Source organism: Zingiber officinale, chromosome 7B, assembly GCF_018446385.1.
Source record: "Zingiber officinale cultivar Zhangliang chromosome 7B, Zo_v1.1, whole genome shotgun sequence".
NCBI classification, from domain to species: Eukaryota; Viridiplantae; Streptophyta; class Magnoliopsida; order Zingiberales; family Zingiberaceae; genus Zingiber; species Zingiber officinale.
In genome coordinates, this window is record NC_055999.1 from 117,302,527 (window position 1) to 117,320,944 (window position 18,418).

The 18,418-nt window shown below is 39.7% G+C and overlaps 2 protein-coding genes across 2 annotated transcripts; both read left to right on the top strand.

Moving 5' to 3' along the window:
- Nucleotides 1-4,076: 4,076 nt before the first annotated feature.
- Nucleotides 4,077-4,628, top strand: LOC122004729 (receptor-like protein EIX2). Its single transcript, XM_042559570.1, has one exon. The coding sequence runs from the start codon at nt 4,077-4,079 to the stop codon at nt 4,626-4,628; it is 552 nt and encodes a 183-aa protein (XP_042415504.1).
- Nucleotides 4,629-5,722: 1,094 nt separating this feature from the next.
- LOC122004730 (receptor-like protein EIX1) lies at nt 5,723-6,775 on the top strand. The gene has a single exon (XM_042559571.1). It carries the CDS (start codon nt 5,723-5,725, stop codon nt 6,773-6,775), a length of 1,053 nt encoding a protein of 350 aa, XP_042415505.1.
- Nucleotides 6,776-18,418: the final 11,643 nt, after the last annotated feature.

The window sequence follows — 18,418 nt, forward strand, 5'->3', positions numbered from 1 at the left end:
ACTTGCAAAGCTTAAATCTCAGTTTCAATGACTTTGAGGCCACCCAAATTCCACCACTCGTTGGTTCTCTTCGCAAACTGATGTATCTTGATTTTTACCAGTCCAACATCGGTGGAACCATTCCTCCTCATCTTGGAAACTTAACTAATCTTCGTCATCTCCATCTCACCTCATATATAATTCTGTCAAAGTTGTCCACAGCCTAGACTGGCTCTCCGGCCTTTCTTCTTTGATTTATCTCTGGGCATATCCTTTTTGGATCTCAGCGCTGCCTCTCATAATTGGATATCAGCAGTTAACATGCTACCTTCCCTACAAATATTACATTTACAGCCCTACTCGTATCCAGAGTATAGACATAATTTTTTTTTTTTAGCTTAAAAGGTACCGCACAAGCACAAACCTCTAAAGGCTCCTCTCCAATTAAATCCTTTGTTTTATATCATCATTAATATACTCTTGTTGGGTAATATAGCATATTTGAGTGATAGGCTCTCATTGATGGAGCATTTGAAGGTGGATTTAACGAGGATGTAAGAGTTTGAAGTGGTATCTGTGCTCTGAACAGTCAAAGATCAGCAAGCCTAACTATTTGATTTAGATGTATTGACAATAAGTAAAGTTAAAATGCAACAAAAATACAGATTATATTTCATGGTGATACGGCGTATAGATGAGGGTCCTGAGGGGATCAGGAAGTCAGAAGTCAAGAGTACGTGACAGTTAAGAGTCAAAGTGACGTGGCAGTCAAAAGTCAAGACAGGACGTGACAGTCAAGAGTCAAGACGACGTGGCAGTTAAAAGTCAAGGCAAAGCGGCAGTCAGAAGTCAGGAGAATGTGGTAGTCAACAGGCAAGACAGGAGGGAAGTTAGACCGTCCCACGTCATCAGTCGCATAATTCCTGGTCGGTCACAGTCAGACTAAGTGCCCAGACCTGGCTTTATAGATGGTCTGGATACTTGGCTTAGACACAACCCGGGCGACCCACTGTAGCTCATTCTCTTCACCAAGGTTCCATCATTCTAGCACAACTGAGCGGCTAGTCCGAGCGGCCCTTAGCTTAGCCCGGGCGAAGCGAATAGCACTAGGCGACAATAGTACCAGAGAATCGTAACCTCCTGTCAGAGAATAACTGTCATCCTCCAGGGAATATTCGAGTGATCGGTCATTCCCTGAGAATGGAACCTTCTTTCAACTAATGGGAGGGTGTCACGTGTCCTCTCTCACCTAACAGGCCCTGACGCCCAACATTCTATGACATCGGTCAGGCTTTAGAGGTACGCATCGCCATATAAAAAGGGAGGTCCTCTCCCTTGAGTAGGTATGCGTACATTCGCATTCGTCTTCTACAGTTCTTGTTTCATTCATACATTGTTTTTCTGGGGGAAAAGTGTTGGATATAAGTGATGTGAATGGAGAAGAGGTGGAAGAGGAAAGAGGCTGCATTATGAATGAGACTTTAGTCCCACATTGAGGATGTGAACAAATGCACGGGGAGAGACTCTCTCTTACGCATGGGTGTGCAGGGGGTGCAAATCCAAGGTCCGGATTGCACTGAACCATGTTAACTCGTGTGTGGGCACGACCTGCACGCGCCAAATGTCGGATCGGTAGGGGTAAGAACAACTATCATTTTGCCACGTAAATCTTTTTGCCGCTAGTGTAACGGATGCATTAAAACAAGATTAATGCAGAATCAAAACGGCCGAGTGAAACGCAGGCATTTTACTATTCGACGAGTAATGATTATTAATTGATCATTAATGCTACCCTTTGGTCTTGAGCTCCTATATAAGGAGGCTGCAACCACAGGCCAAAGGTTACGCATATAGAAAAGCAGCAGAAGCTCTCTACCTACGTTCTCCTTCTCCTCTTTCGGTGCATCTCTTGCTCGGCGGAGTACCTGTGATAGCGGTCGGGTACCTCTCAGTTTTCTGTGACCCTCAATACTTAGGGAGAATCACGGTTCGCTATTGTATCCTAGGAAACAAACGACCTGAGAAAACCTCAAAGCACAGCCGGAGGTGGGATGAATCTATTTTGAGGAAACTGCTCGGCGAGTAATGATTATTAATTAATCAATAATTCTGCCCTTTAGTCTTGAGCTCCTATATAAGGAGGCTGCGACCATAGGCAAAAGGTTACGAGCATAGAAAAGAAGAAGAAGCTCTCCACCTACGTTCCCCTTCTCCTCTGTTGGTGCATCTCTTGCTTGGCAGAATGCCCGTAATAGCGGTCGGGTACCTCTCAGTTCGTCGTGACCCTCAGTGTTTGGGGAGAATCATGGTTTGTCATTGTATCATGGGAAACAGACGACTTGAGAAAGTCTCAAAGCACAGCCGAAGGTGGGGCAAATCTATTTCAAGGAAACTGCGTTCGTCGCAGACCTCGGTTCACTCAGTTCACTCGTCCGGCCACTTTCTAGGCTTCGCCCTGCTATTCGCTTTGCACTGTTGCTTGGTAGCAACTCGCTCGACAGAAGCCTTTGACTCGCTTGGCAACAACTAGCTCAGCAGAAGCCTTCTATTCGCTCGATCGGCCTCTTCGCTCGGTCGGCCTTAAACTTCGCTCGGTAGGCCCCTTCGCTCGGTCGGCCTCTTTGCTCGGTCGACCTTAAGCTTCGTTCGGTCGGCCTAAGCCTCTACTTTTGGTCGACCTTAGCCTATTTCATCCGATCGTCCATTGTGAAGCCTACGTTCAGCACTTGGCAGACACCAGCCCTTGCTGGCAGCCTGAGATTGTCAGCTCAGGTCATTTCAACAGATAAGTGAATTTAATTAATTTGGTGGATTTAAATTTATCTAATACCCCGTAAATCTCCGACGGCAGATTATTTTTGTCCAACAAAAAGTACCTGACTTGAACATCAAAGGGCCTGCACCGGGGACTTTTCCCTTGGTTTTTGATCTCTAATGTTCCATGTGCTTATCTAAGTGTGCGCAGAGTCTAACTAAAGCCGGTTCCGTTACCACTGTCCCTGAGTTCCACGTGGGGATCCGTTTTTTCAGTGTATATACGCTAGGTGTGTCAAAGTCATCTCTCTGTCAATATTAACACCATCTCAACTGACCTTCGTCTAACTCAGATTCTGAACAGAATCACATAGATATATAAAGTTATCAAATGCCAAGCTTCTGCACTGGATTTGTAATGGTGTAAATTACAATTGCAAAGATATATAGAACAACTTTTGATTTGAAATAAGTGCACTTTGAATTTTGTAATCCTAGTGAATTTTCAAAATGTTGAAACTCTTTAGATACGAGAATGGGACTCCAAATTTGGAGTCCACTTTTTTCTTTGGCAACAAACACATGCTGTGAAGTTTCACATGAACGAACTGCTCTGGCAGGGAACTTGAGCACTTAAAAGAGGAGAATTAGATCGTCCATATATAAAGTCATCATCTGCACCGTCCAACGTTATCTCCTCCTTCACTCTGCTAATCGACTGACTTCTGCAAGAACAATCATGGTGTGTCTCGCAACTAATAGCTGGTGTCTGTCGAACTCTATATGTTATTTAATTATCTAAGATTAATAATTATATATGATTTATTTTTTTCATATTGTGACGAGAGACTAGAGGGAACGCCCATTTTTTTTTTCCGTTGTGACAAAAAGTAAATACGCTTGCCTTCAGCGTCCCCGTCAATTTATCCTAGGGCCAACACATAGGAGGTAAATCACGGACGGCTACTAGTCTTTGGAATAGTGACTATCACATAAGGGAGATATTTATCTCAATTTTATCAAGATTCGAACCTCATATCTCATTATGATAACACCTCATACGTTAACCACTAGATTCATACGAAGAGACACGTCCACTTTTTTTTTTGGTGAATGTATGAATGAACGATTAGCAAAAGTCCAATTTTTTTGCTAGTCAATGTTGCGTCTCATGGATGAATGCATAAATGAATAATGAGCAAAAGTCCACTTTTTTTTCATGAGCGGCGGGAAACGATCGATCGATCGATCTATTGATATGACCACTCTCTAGCTATAAATAGTCATTGCCATGGATTCTGGGCTGCAGCAAAATTAATAAGAATCCACCAAATTAAGAGTATATGGCAACGGCCTGGAGAAGCAGACTCCGTTTCCGTGAGCCATGGCCACTGCACCACCCCTACCGCTGTTGCTACTATCTTCGTCTTGCCTTGCTCAGCAGCCTCGCCTTCCTTCTTATGGATGTAGCTGGAGTAGAAGGGAGAGTGAGCAGCGAGGGATGCTTGCAGAGGGAGAGGGATGCTCTCTTGCTTTACAAAGCCGCCATCAAAGATCCTTCCGGCCGCTTGTCTTCATGGCGTGCCCAGGTGGACTGCTGCGCTTGGACTGGCGTAGTCTGTCACAACACAACGGGCAGCGTGCGAGTGGCGGAGCTCAACCTTCAAAATCCATATGCCTGCCAAGGCAATAATTTGTGGGAGACGGCTTTGAGGGGTGAGCTGCTGCATCCTTCATTATTGTCTTTAACTCACTTGCGAAACTTAAGTCTCAGCTGCAATGACTTCGAGGGCACCCAAATTCCACCTCTCGTTGGTTCTCTTCACAAACTCGGTATCTTGATCTTTCTAACTCCAACTACAGTGGAACCATTCCCCCTCATCTCGGAAACTTAACTAATCTTCGTTATCTTGTTCTCAATGAGGATCGTTAACTAAACTTAATCTCGGAAACTTAACTAAACTTAACTAATCTTTATAACTCAAATATTCGAGGAATGTTGTCTGCTGAAATTGGCAACTTAATTAGCCTCACACATCTTGATCTTCGTAGGAATTTGATCTCTGGTTCCCTACCTGATACGTTATGGAAATTGAAGCATCTAACATACCTCGACCTGAGCTCTAGTTTTCTTGGAAATTCTTTACCAATGGGGATTACAAATCTATCAAGCTTATCAACACTGTACCTTGATAATTGTTCACTAACTGGTCCAATACCCAGTGAATTAGGAAATTTAACTACTTTAAATACATTATCTCTTGAATCCAATTTCCTTTCTGGATTAATACCACATGAGATTGGGAAACTAGTCAACTTAGAGTATCTTGACCTCTCTATTAATTCCTTTGAGGGTGATGTTACTGAGTTTCATCTTTCCAACCTGACCAAACTATACTACTTGTCCTTGTTTGAAAACCACTTTCTCACCATAGCAATAGACCACAATTGGACCCCTCCTTTTCAATTATATATAATTAGCCTTGGTTCCTGTAAGTTAGGCCCCAGATTTCCTACATGGCTTCGTTCACAACAATCTATCACCACTATTCACTTGCACAATGCAAATATTGAGGGCAACTTGCCTGAATGGTTTTGGGACTCTTTTTCTATCATTGAAATTTTAGATCTCTCCCATAATAAAATTAGTGGTACTTTGCCAATATCCCTAGAGAGTTTGACCCAATTATATTCTTTAAATTTTGGTTCGAATTTACTAGAAGGTCCAATTCCTCATTTACCACCCAACATAAATTTGATAGATCTATCTGACAATGCATTTTCAGGGTCGTTACCACCAACGTTATTCACACCACAATTAAAATATTTAATTCTCTCAAATAATCATATTAATGGAAGCATACCATCTAATATTTGTCATTTTCATACATTTCGACATCTCAACTTATCAAATAATCACATAGTAGGAGAAATTCCCGAGTGTTGGCAGGAGGGTTCACTTCTTAAATATATTAATTTGGAAAGTAATATGCTTGTTGGAGAAATTCCAAGCTCTCTTAGCAACTTGATTGAACTCAAGTTCCTGCACTTGAATAATAACAATTTACAAGGGCATCTTCCATCATCACTGCAAAAATGCACTCAGCTATTGGTTGTTGATCTCGGCGATAATAAATTTTCTGGAAATATACCTTCGTGTATTGGGAAAAATTGGCTAAACTTGCGTATTCTTCGATTGAGCTCAAATACGTTCAATGGCAATATTGACCCACAACTTGGGTATTTGAAGGAAATCATTGACTTTGCAAATAACAAATTATCAGGGTCAATATCATGTTCCTTTGGAAATTTCAGCACAATGATTTTAACATCAGATAAACAACTTCCTTCCTTTGAAGTACTAGAAATGTGGGACACATACCCAATTTATAGCAGAAGTGAAAGTATTACTTTAATCACAAAAGGAGATCAGCTTACTTTTTCTTCAATTCTTTATCTTGTGAAGAGTATAGACCTTTCAAACAATGAATTGATAGATGAGATTCCTGAAGAATTCGGATATCTTGCTGGACTTCACACATTGAATTTATCACGAAACTATTTCAAAGACAAGATCCCAGATAGCATTGGCAAAATGAGTTCATTAGAAACTCTAGATTTATCATTTAATAATTTATCAGGGGCTATTCCTCAAAGCTTATCACAACTAAATGCTTTGAATGATTTGAACTTGTCTTATAACAACCTATCTGGAAGCATTCCCTCCGGGAATCAACTTCAAACATTAGATTATGCATCCATTTATATTGGTAATCCTTATCTTTGTGGAGACTTGGTAAACAAGAGTTGCTTTCATGGGAACAACACCAATGCGATAAGCAAGAAGCATGCAATGTTATCGCCAATGTTATCAATCTATCTCAGTAGCACACTTGGATATTTTATTGGATTGTGGAGTGTATTTATCCTTCTACTATTCAAGAAAAAATGGAGGTACTCTTACTTTAAGAAGGTCGATAAAATTTATGATAAAGTTTATGTGACAATCAAGATAAGATTGAATAGAATAGTGATTGGATAGTTTTGTGTAGAAAAAATAAAGTTTGTGATTAATGTATCGATAAGTTGTTTTCATATTAGAATTGTGAATTGTAAGCATAGTACTTTTAGGAATTGTATGCTTGTGATTTTTTACCGCTAAAATAGTATTATGATTGTACTTTTAGTGTAATATATGAGACAAAGCATGCACTATTTTGTTTTCATTTTATGAACGTCTGCTCAATACGGTAATGTGAATTCCTAATAGTAGATGAAAATGAGATTGAAAATTGTTCATGCAAGTGTTGAATCATTTGTAGTAAGTGTGAAGATTATGATAGTTTACTTGCACAATGTTTCAATCTTTTATAGTAGTTGATATATTTATTAATTATTATTTCAACTTAACAAACTTTAAATTGATAAATTTTAAAATTAAAATAGATTATCCATTCGATAGTTACAACTAAAATAAGTTTTGAATAAATTTTAAAAAATTAAAAACTTATGAGAATCTTAAAAGGAAAGTGACTAAATTAATAGAGCTAGAGTAAAAAATATATATAATTTACCAAATTTTATAAGTTGAAATGATCAATTGAAAAAACTATAAGGGTAAAATAAAACTTTCCTCCTAATAAGGTCACGGTACCGAAAAAAATTAAAATAAAAAAATGAACTTATAGGGGCTTTTCAATAACTTGCTCGTTATAAGTTTGTTTCTACGCCATTATGTTTGGAATTGAAATAAAAAACAACAATGAGCAAAGTAGAATTAGAAAATGTACAAAGAAAAAAAAATGTAGTTAAAAAATTATGAAAATAAAGAAAAATTATTATGGCAAACTTTAAAATTTTAAAAATCATGGGAAAATTAAAAATTGAAAGTTTTTATGGTCAAAATTAGAGAAAAGGTAAAATGAGAGATTAGAAAATAATGGATAAAGTAATCCTTTAGTCATCGAATTCAAAATAAAAATATTAAAAGTAAGTTGTAAGATGAAGTAGAATTTTCAAGGGCAATAATTAATATTAGCAAACATGTAGCATAACAATGAAAAAAAGTTATAAAATCTTAAGTTGCAAATTATAATGCTATCTCAATTAATTTTAAATGAGGTTGATCTTTAAAAAAATTGTTTTAAATATTTCACAATTAAAAATAATCATGTACCATGTTCTTTCATAGAAGAACTACAATGAGCTTATAAAGAGTGAATTATAAGAAAATTAAAGGTGCATTTAGTCGATAATTTTATAATAAATTTATGTAGCAATCAAAATAAGATTAAATAAAATAGTGGGTATTAATACTATTTTTATTACATACAATTTAGTATAAGATTTTGTGCGATACGTGAGTTCTAAATAGATGGGAATAAGATTGAAGATGATCTAAGTAGATAAGAATGAAATTGAAGATGAGTATATTAGATGCGGTTAAAATCATTAGCTTGTAGTTTGTGTCAAATTTCTTCTTGATAGAGATTTATTATTTTTTTATTAATTTAATAAACTTAAAATTGATAAATTTTATAAGTATAATAAATTATTTGCTCCAACAAAATTTATTCTTTTAAAAGTTTGTGAGATCTTAATGTAAAATATAATTTATCATATTTAAGGAACTAAAATGATAAATTTAAAAAATAAAAAATGGAAATTTTTAGAATAAAAAATGTAGAAAATTATGAAAATATATAGAAATTATTTTCACAAAAATTTTAATTGAAAATTTTGGGAAAAAATATTGATCCTACCCTGAAGCTGAGTAGATGGCAACCACAAGTTGTTAGTGCCAAGTCGGGAGGGAATTCCCGACGACGGCTCTCCGACGCTCAAGTCATACATCGGCAAGCGAGGAAACAAACAAATAAAGCAAAGATGAAATGGTGAATAGTGGCTCTAGAAGACGTGTGTGTATACCTCCGCGGAGGGCTGCTCCCCTTCTTATATAGAGCTTCAGCGAGTAGACTGCACGCTTCTCGGACGAATGTGCATCCCCAAACTTTCCCCAAAAGCTAACATCGAGAAAGGATCCCTGACATTTTACCCTAACGGGGCAAAACGTATCTCTGCTAAGGCGGCGGAATCTTCTTCCGTACGATCTTCTGTCCATCCGTGTCATCAGTCGGCGACACCGACTCCCAAAAGGATGTTCTGCCCTTATGCACCATTAATCGGCGGCATGGACTCCCAGAAGGATGTTGGCACGTATCCCCCGTCTTATTTGTCGGCTGTTAGTCTGACCGGACTCCCCTTGATCGGTCCGACCGGCCCCCACTTTGACCTCATACGCCTATGTCTAGGCCAATCGGCTTGAGTGACCCTTGTCTCGGTGCGTTGTAGGCTCGGCCAACTCTCGCCGAACTCTTCAGGCCGATCGGGGATGAAGAGCATTCCGATCGGCTAGTCTCTTAGTTGACCACCTTTTGACTTTGACGACCACTCAAGCGTTGAACTTTCTTAGTGGTGGGCCCTCCCTGATTATCACCGGATCAATTAATATAGTGAAGGTACTAAAGGAAAATGTTAGCATCAATTGGGGAATATACAAATCTGAAATTTCAAATTAGAAATTTTTGGAAAAATAAATATTTCCTTTTATATTATAATTGCCACGGTAAACTATTTAGACTTATATTGACTAACAATTGATGCAAAGGTAAAAATAAAATTGATCTGAATTCTAATATGCATTCCATGTTTTAAATCATTAATTTAACACTACAACTAGGAAAAAGAGGAAAGAAAGAGAAATGTATTTATCATCAATCTTCATGATCATTGATTTTTTATTTTAAAATTCCCGAATGTGGAGCGAACATGTTGGCATATCTGCGTCAAATTCTCCAATGCATCCTTTAGCGAATTAAATCTTTTGCCCTCAAATTCCTCTGTCCCCGTATCTCCTTGTTGATCGGACGGACCAGATTATATCTCAAGGATACCTTGCAGATCACGAGGATACTGCACACATATTAAAGATGTCATAATGTCTTAAGATGTAATATGATCCGTCCGATTGACAGGGGACACGGGGACAGAGGAATTTGGGGACAGAAAATTTGATCTGTCCTTTAGCACGTCTTTTGCTGGATCACCTATTCACCCAGACAAATTAGTGTTGGCAATCGTATGTTACAACAAAGTTTCATATAGAAAATAAGAATAGTAGGAGAGTAAAAGTCATTCACAGTATAGATGAAGAATCGAAGATGTATGATTCTATTCCACAGTCCGATCAATTGGAAGAAAGATGGAGTATGACAACTTAATATCATATGTACTGAACACAAAACACGAACAATGAAATGTTCAATTTTAAACGGATAGTTTACTGAATCTTTGTTTCATTAGTTCATCTTTTCTAAAAATCTTATCTAATAATTTCATTCATCCATTATAGCATTTTTTTTCATCTCTACCACACTAGCTTTTACATGATACTCTCAAGTAGCACAAACCTCTTATCCATCGAGGCATCGAGTATCTATTGTACCACAAATCTTATAAATTTTTTTAGCTTAAAAGGTACAACACAATCAGACAAACCTCTAAAAGCTCTTCTCCATTTAAAGCCATTGTTTCTATATCTTCATTAATATTCCCTTGTTGGACCATATAACATATTGAGTAATAGGCTCTAATGTTGGACATAAACAATATGTTGCAGAAGATTTTTTAAGAGATTTAGTTGAATTTAAAAATTATACAGAATCTAAATTCAACTTACAACCTGAGCAAATGATCTCAGGAGATGACCTGAGCAAATGATCTCAGGCTGTCAGCAGGGGTTAGTTTTTATCTAAGTGTCAACCTCAGAGTGAGCAGAGCGTCCGAGCAAAGAGGACGGTCGGACGAGACAGACAGGCCAAGCAAGAGAGGCTGCAGGTCGAACGAGACAGACTGACCGGGCGAAGATCCCGAGTGGAAAGAGAAGTCTGTCGATCGGACGAAGAGACCGAGGACAAGAGATACAACGGTCTGACAGTAAACTCCACCAGACACTGGTGGTCACGGCGAACCAAGTGGCACCCGAATGCTACCACAGACACTCAATCCGGGCCTTGGATTTACACCATCTCTGCGCACCCACGCGTGAAAAAGAGTCTCTCCCCATGCATTTATTCACATCCTCAATATATGTGAATTAATATAAACTAAAAAAAATATCTTAAAATTTCTAATATGGGACTAAAGTCTCATTCACAATGGAGTCTCTTTCCTCTTCTATTTCTTCTCCATTCACTTATTCAACATCTAATTGATGGAGTCTGGTTGGACATCTGTTCATGTGCATATTGTCATTGCAAATAGGCAAGAAGAAAGGAATATTTCCTTTATATAGCAGATAAATTACTAACCAATGGAAAAAATAAAAACTACTTGTGCAAAAAAAGGTAATCATTCAAAAACAAACTTGTAGTCAATTTACAACTGAGAGATTGCGTATTCTGGCAACAATCTAGAAATTAAGAGAAAAGAATAAGGCTTTCAAGCATAAAGGTAATTTAAGGATGGACTTATAGTACCTGTGGTTTGAACTCTTATATTGACCTTGTAGTCAGAAGGATGTGGAATACTGTACCCACAAAATATCACCCTTGGACTGCAGAGACAATATGTGAGTGGAAAATTAGTCTTGTGACCACAATTAAAAGCAAGAATTAGCTTAAAATGACAACTCATGTTGTCTCTATCATCATAAAAAATTACTGAAGATTACAATTTAGCCCAAAAGACTAAGGCTCTAATAGATTGGAAATATAGTGAGGACTACAATTACAATATTAAGTAACAATGGGTTCTAAAAAAATATGGATATCATGCCATATGATATGATGATTTTATAAGCCAATAAACATAGACTGTCTACATGTATAAGGATAAAAGTTGTGTCTCAATATACAACCCATACAATCAACTACTGAACTATCCATATTTCTATAATATATTTGAAAAACTAATTAATGAAAAAAAAAAAGAAAGTTCATATTGGGTCAAAATTATATATAAGATATTTTTATGGAGAATAATACAAACATATAGAAACTGGTTTTATGAAATTCCAAAATCTCTAGCCACATATTTAGGGTTTTGGATTCTATTTTCTTTTTTTTTAAATTTTTTTTAATTATGGGATAAATTTTTAATTCGACGCAAAGTTTTCAATGAATCTCATTTTCATTGCAAAATCTGCAACGAATATTTTTTTGTCGTAGAGTTTGCTACAACTATCAAATTTTGTTGTTATTTGGTGACAAATTTTTATTTGTTGCTAATTTACAATGAAAATATTTTATTTCTAATTTCATTGTTAATTTACGATGATATATATTTTTGTCCCTAAATTTCGTCCTTGAATCATAGTTTTTTGTAGTGATATGATTGTATATGAATGAATTATTTGGAGTGGAAACACATAATTACCGAGGGAAACACGTATTCCGTCGGTAAATATCGATAGAATTATGATACTTACCGACGGAATCCATTGTTCTGTCGGCAAATGATAGAATCCATTTTTCCATTGGCACACACTAATAGAACAATGGATTCCATCGATGTATACTGACGGAATTCATGAATTCCGTAGGTGTGTGCCGACGGAACAAAAGTTTTTGTTGGTATTCTCAGACAAAAATGGTGTTTTTGTTGGCAAATAACATTACAGTAGAGGATTTCATTCATTACTTACCGACAGAATTATAACTTCTATTGGTAATTACCGATGGAATACTAATTCCGTAGCCAAATGTACCGACAGAAACATTAATTCTGTAGCTAAATTTACCGACAGAGTTGTAAATTCCATCAGTAGCTAGCAACAAAATATAAATTCTGTCGGTAAAATTGTCTCCGACGCAATATATCCTGACTACGGTATTTCTATCGCAATTTCATCTCTAAACCAATATAGTGACGGAATAGCGATGGAAACCATCGGTAATACAGGGTTTTTTTTGTAGTGTGTGTTTTTCTTTTCATTTTTTTTAACAAAAAGTACTAATAACTTGATAATTATTATTCTTCAATTTTTTCTTTAACAAGAAGTACTAAGTTGAATTCAATCGTAACTATACAAAAATTGACTACTTCACACTTCGAAAGAAAATCCAAAGCTGAAAACACAAGCATAACAAGCAGCCTTAAGCAAAATTAATAAAGCAAACAATCACTACATGAGTAGATCGACGAAAAGGAAGGATCACTCATTGACCAAGGGCCAATGGGCAGCTTGTCCGCAGCCAGCTAAGCTTGCGGCCAATTGCAAGGGGCCGCTAGGGCCAATTGTTGGGACCTTAACACCGCTAGGGGGGGTGAATAGCGGCTCACCCAACGTCGTTTCCTACGCTTGTTGGTGTACAGCGGAAATACAAATAAAACTAACAAGTATGAAAGCTAAAACCTAGAGGCAATAAACAAGATAACCAAACCTCTAACACGTTGATTTACATGATTTGGAGATAAAGCTCCTACTCCACGGCTATCCGTAAGGTGGACAATCCCGATCCGTCGGTGGATGATTCCCCAGAAATCTCCGGCTAGCTCAAACCTCCTTCTCGATGGAGAAACTTCACCACAACCTTGATCAAACACTCTTAGATCACAAGAAGAACTTGGAGGCTTTAGAAGACTACTAATAGGGGTTAACCATCTTCATTTCGTCAACCATGCCCAAGCACCCCGAGCTTTATTAAATAGAGCTCGAGAGGAAAACACTAAGCTGTTTTTCTACACCAGTCGACTGGTGTATGCACTAATCGACTGGTCATTTAAGTGAAGTCGACCGTTACCCAACGGTCGGCTATCAATCGATTGCTACAGTGTACCAGTCGACTGTTATAGTGTACCAGTTGACTGCTACAGTAATCAGCCGACTGCTACAGCACTGCAACAGTGTCGCTGCAGTACTGCTACAGTAAATCCTAAAAACATAGGATTTTGCCTTGAGTACAATCACTCCACTTGTCCTCGCTCGACCAACTTAGACTTAGCCTTCTAGCCTCCTCCATCAACCTCGCATCCCTCGGATGTCTCCCTATCCTTCATGTGTTGCCTTCTGGAGCTTCCTTCAGCTTTATCCTTGTTGTGGAGTCTTCCTTTGCCAAGAGGCTTCTCATCTCTGAGATTTTATCCATTGTCAAGTCACACTTGGATTTACGTTGTCAAAACTACATAATTGGACTTACACTATTAAGACTCATCCTTGGACTTTTCTCCTTTGCCAAGATCACACATGAATTTTCATTGTTGTACCTGTATCCTGTAAACTCACAGTGTATATCAAATACAACAATAAATCTAACTTAAACTTTTGTCCAAACATCAAAACATATGACACCTAGATTGTTCCAACAGGAAGCATCACTCACTGACCAAGGGGCAACGGGCAACGGGCAACGGGCAACGGGCAACGGGCAACTTGTCCACGACCAGCTAATCTTACGACCAATTGCAAGGGGTTGGGGGGAGCATGGCCGCTACCGGCCAAGCTTGCGGCCAAGGGGTCGCAGGAAACTTAGCCGCGACTAGCCAAGCTTGCGGCCAGGGGGTCGTGGGTAGCTTAGATGCGATTGGCGAAGCTCACGACCAAGGGACTATGGCCAGCATGACCACAGTTGGCCAAGCTCATGGCCTGGGGACCGCGGGCAACTTGGTCACGACCAACCAAGCTCGCAGTCAAGGGGCCGCTAGCAGCTTGGTTGCGGCCTACCAATTAAGCTCATGACCAAGGGACCACGACCAGCTTGTCCATGTCCGACCAAGATCATGGCCAAGGGGGTGTGAGTAGTCGGAGATGGGATGGAAGAGGTAGCCGGAGAGGAGAGAGCATTACCTAGCTGTCGGAGGGGAGAACACGTGCATGTCGAAGAGAAGATCGCTAGAGAATGCTGGAGAACGAAGAGGAGATGGCCGAAGGAGAAATGTCTATTTTTGGGAACCCTAATTTGATTTTAGATTTAGCGATGGAATTTAATATTCCGTCTTTAATTAGCGACGGAAATAACATTCCGTCGCTACTTACAGATGTAATTAATATTCCATCGCTATATCTAAGCAGTGGAAATATATCCCCAATTACAAATAAACGATGGTATGATATATTAATGATATGCACAGGAAAAAAATCTTAGAAAATACTTAGACACATAAATTTATATGTCTATCCCTGAGCATTTTCCTGAGATTTTTTCCCTATGTATATCATTTTCGTCTCCAATTTAGCGAGGGAATATATAAACCATTTCTAATTAGAGACAGAAAATATATATTTCCATCTCTAATGAGAGATGGAATTTAATATGTTGGTGCAATATCCCTCAGGTCAAGGTTGACCTGGTTAACCAAGCTGAGTCTTGGTTTGGGTTTAGATGTTTGACAATAAGATACTGATTGAAGAAGAGTCAAGTAGGTCAAGGTTGACCAGATACTTGACTGGGAAGTCCTGACTGGGATGTTAGGCAGAAGGAAATCCTGGTGAGTGAAGCCAGGTGAAAGTCCTAGTGAGTGAAGCTAGGCAGATGGAAATCCTGGTGAGTGAAGTCAGGTGAAAGTCCTAGTGAGTGAAGCTAGGCAGATGGAAATCATGGTGAGTGAAGCCAGGTGAAAGTCCTAGTGAGTGAAGCTAGGCAGATGGAAATCCTGGTGAGTGAAGTCAGGTGAAAGTCCTAGTGAGTGAAGCTAGGCAGATGGAAATCCTGGTGAGTGAAGCCAGGTGAAAGTCCTAGTGAGTGAAGCTAGGCAGATGGAAATCCTGGTGAGTGAAGCCAGGTGAAAGTCCTAGTGAGTGAAGCTAGGCAGAAGAAAATCCTGGTGAGTGAAGTCAGGTGAAAGTCCTAGTGAGTGAAGCTAGGCAGATGGAAAACCCTAGTGAGTGAAACTAGGTGAAAGTCCTGGTGAGTGAAGCCAGGTAAGGGAAATCCAGATGGATCAAGGATGATCGGACATCTGGTGTTGGGAAGTCCAAGTAGGTCAAAGGATTGACTGGATACTTGGCATGAAAGAAAAGTCCAAGTAGGTCAAAGGGATTGACCGGATACTTGGCACAGAGAAAAGTCCAAGTGGGTCAAAGGGATTGACCGGACACTTGGTGGGGAGTCCTGGCAGGTCAAGGGAGTGACCAGATGCTAGGCATGATGTACCAACAGGTCAAGGTTGACCGGATGTTGGTTTGGGAGGTTTGGGACTTGGTTTTGGGCAAAAACCAAGTGCTGGATCGATCAGTGGATCGATCCAGACCTTTCCCAGCGAACACAGAGCCTCTGGATCGATCAGTGGATCGATCCAGAGGTCCCAATCGATCAGCCGATCGATTGGGACGTTGCTGCTTCGCGCGATAAGCGCTGGATCGATCCGTGGATCGATCCAGGCGTTTTTCCCAGAGCACAGAGACGCTCTGGATCGATCCGTGGATCGATCCAAAGTCTCCCCGATCGATTGGGAACATTCGAATCGATCGGGATCCGACCGTTGGCGTCGATAAAGGCCGCAGGCGCACGATTCCTTCGGAAATAACTTCACCGACTCACTCTAGATCTCTCGCCAGCTCCTCCACAACACTCACAAAGCTCAGATCGCCAGTTCTTGAAGGATCTTGGAAGTTCTCCAAGTCAAGAGGCGGATCAAAGCCAAGAAGAGAAGCTAGGGTTAGGGTTTGTACTCATTGTAAGCTTGTAAGCTTGTATTTCTTGTATCCTTTCCCTCTCTTCTTGTATTGAGTCTTGTAGGGCTTCTCCGCCTTTGGTAGTTACCATAAAGGAGAGTTTTATTAGTGGAGGGTGTGTGCGTAGGTGTGGATCCTTGGACTAGTCACCTCTTGTGAGGTGGATACCAAGTAAACCAACTTTGTTAGCGTTGTTTGTTTTTGTTTCTGTATTTTCCGCTGCTATCTTTGAAGAAACAAGCAACGCCGAAGCACACCGAGCACGCGACGAGCTATTCACCCCCCCCCCCCCCTCTAGCTACTTTTGGTCCTAACAAGTGGTATCAGAGCGAGACCGCTCTTCACCGGAATCATCGCCGGAAGGGTCAAGCATATCAAGAAAAGCTAGAGGGTGAAGAAGTTGGAGCAAATTCTTCAAGTTCAAGACTTCATCAAGCTCAACTTCAAGATGCAATTCCAAGATGGACTTGGATTTGACACAAGGGTGGCTCCACCATACACTTCCACGAGTTTCGATTCTTGGAAATCAAGAATCGAAAATTTTCTTATGATGGAGATAGAGCAATGGTTTGCTCTAATGGAAGGCTTCAAAGCTCCAACGAACTCCAAGGGCAAGCTTCTAAAGAAAAGCAGATGGAGCTCGGAGCAAAATCAAAGGGGCGAGGCAAATGACAAAGTGACCAAGCTTTTGGTCAACTTATTGCCTAGCCACATCTTGGCTCAAGTTGGAGAATTCGAAGATGCCAAGGAGCTTTGGAGCAAATTGGCCAAGCTTCATGAAGAGATCCCCTCCACTGTACAAGAGCAAGAAGTATCCAGAGAGGGTGACTCTTTGGAGCAAGACCAAGAGGAGGACTCCGAGGTTGAGAGATGCTCAACCTCCGAAGAAGAGGAAATCCAAGAAGCTTCATCCTCAAGGGAATGCAACGAAGGGAACAAGGAGGGAGCATACTCCTTGTTTCATATTCAAGATGATGAAGCCTCCACCTCTAGGATTGAGGGGGAGCAATTCTTGGTGACGCCGGATCAAGAAGAAGGAGAAGCTTCTACATCCGGGTCAAGAGACGAAGAGGAGGAAGAAGATTCTAGCTCCACAAGTCAAGAAAAATCAAATGGAGGAGAATCAAGGTCCGATCAAGAGGAAGCTTCTACCTCCGGAATCAAAGGAAAAGATGCCACCCCTACAAGCAAAGGTATAAATATTTCAATTAATAATAAAAATCATATTATATGCTTTGAGTGTAGGGAACATGGGCACTACAAGAGCAAGTGCCCTAAATTGGCCAAGAAAAAGGGCCAAGTGGCACAAAAGGGCAAGGTGAAGCCCAAGGAGACCGTCCCCGGAACGAAGAAGAGCAAGGAGCATATCATATGCTTCTCTTGCCATCAAAAGGGGCATTACCGGAGTCAATGCCTTAAGGGGAAGAAGACGGTCAAGGCTCAAGGAGGAAGCTCATCTCAAGGGGGAGCCTCCAAGGTAAAAAGAAAGGTAACTTTCATTGAGCCTACCCCTTTACATTATGGTAAAAAACATGATAGTTCTAATTTTTATCATTTTAATGCAATTTACCATAAGAATAGAAAACATGAGGGCTTTAAGGAAAAGCATGTGGCCCTACATGCCAAAACTACTATCCCTAAGGCTAGGAATGTAGGTAAAAACCTAGGCGATAACTCTAAGGATTTAAGATACAAGCCTAGAAACAAAAATGCTCATGGATCAAATACTAAGGACTTAGTGAGAGAAAATCAAGTCTTGAGGTCAAGACTTGATAAAATGGAAAAGACCCTAAAAAGGATGGAAAATATCCTATTAGGGCAAAATGAGCATAACTTAGGGTTAGGAAAATCAAAGCCATCCAATGGCCATAAAGGTTTGGGATACAAACCAAAAGCTAAGAAGGATGTGCCTAGTTATCATAAGGTTCCATATAGTTATGGAACAAACCCTAGGTCTAGTGGTCAAGCCAAGAATACTAGGGAAGTCATCCCTAAGAGTATTTTTGCAACCAA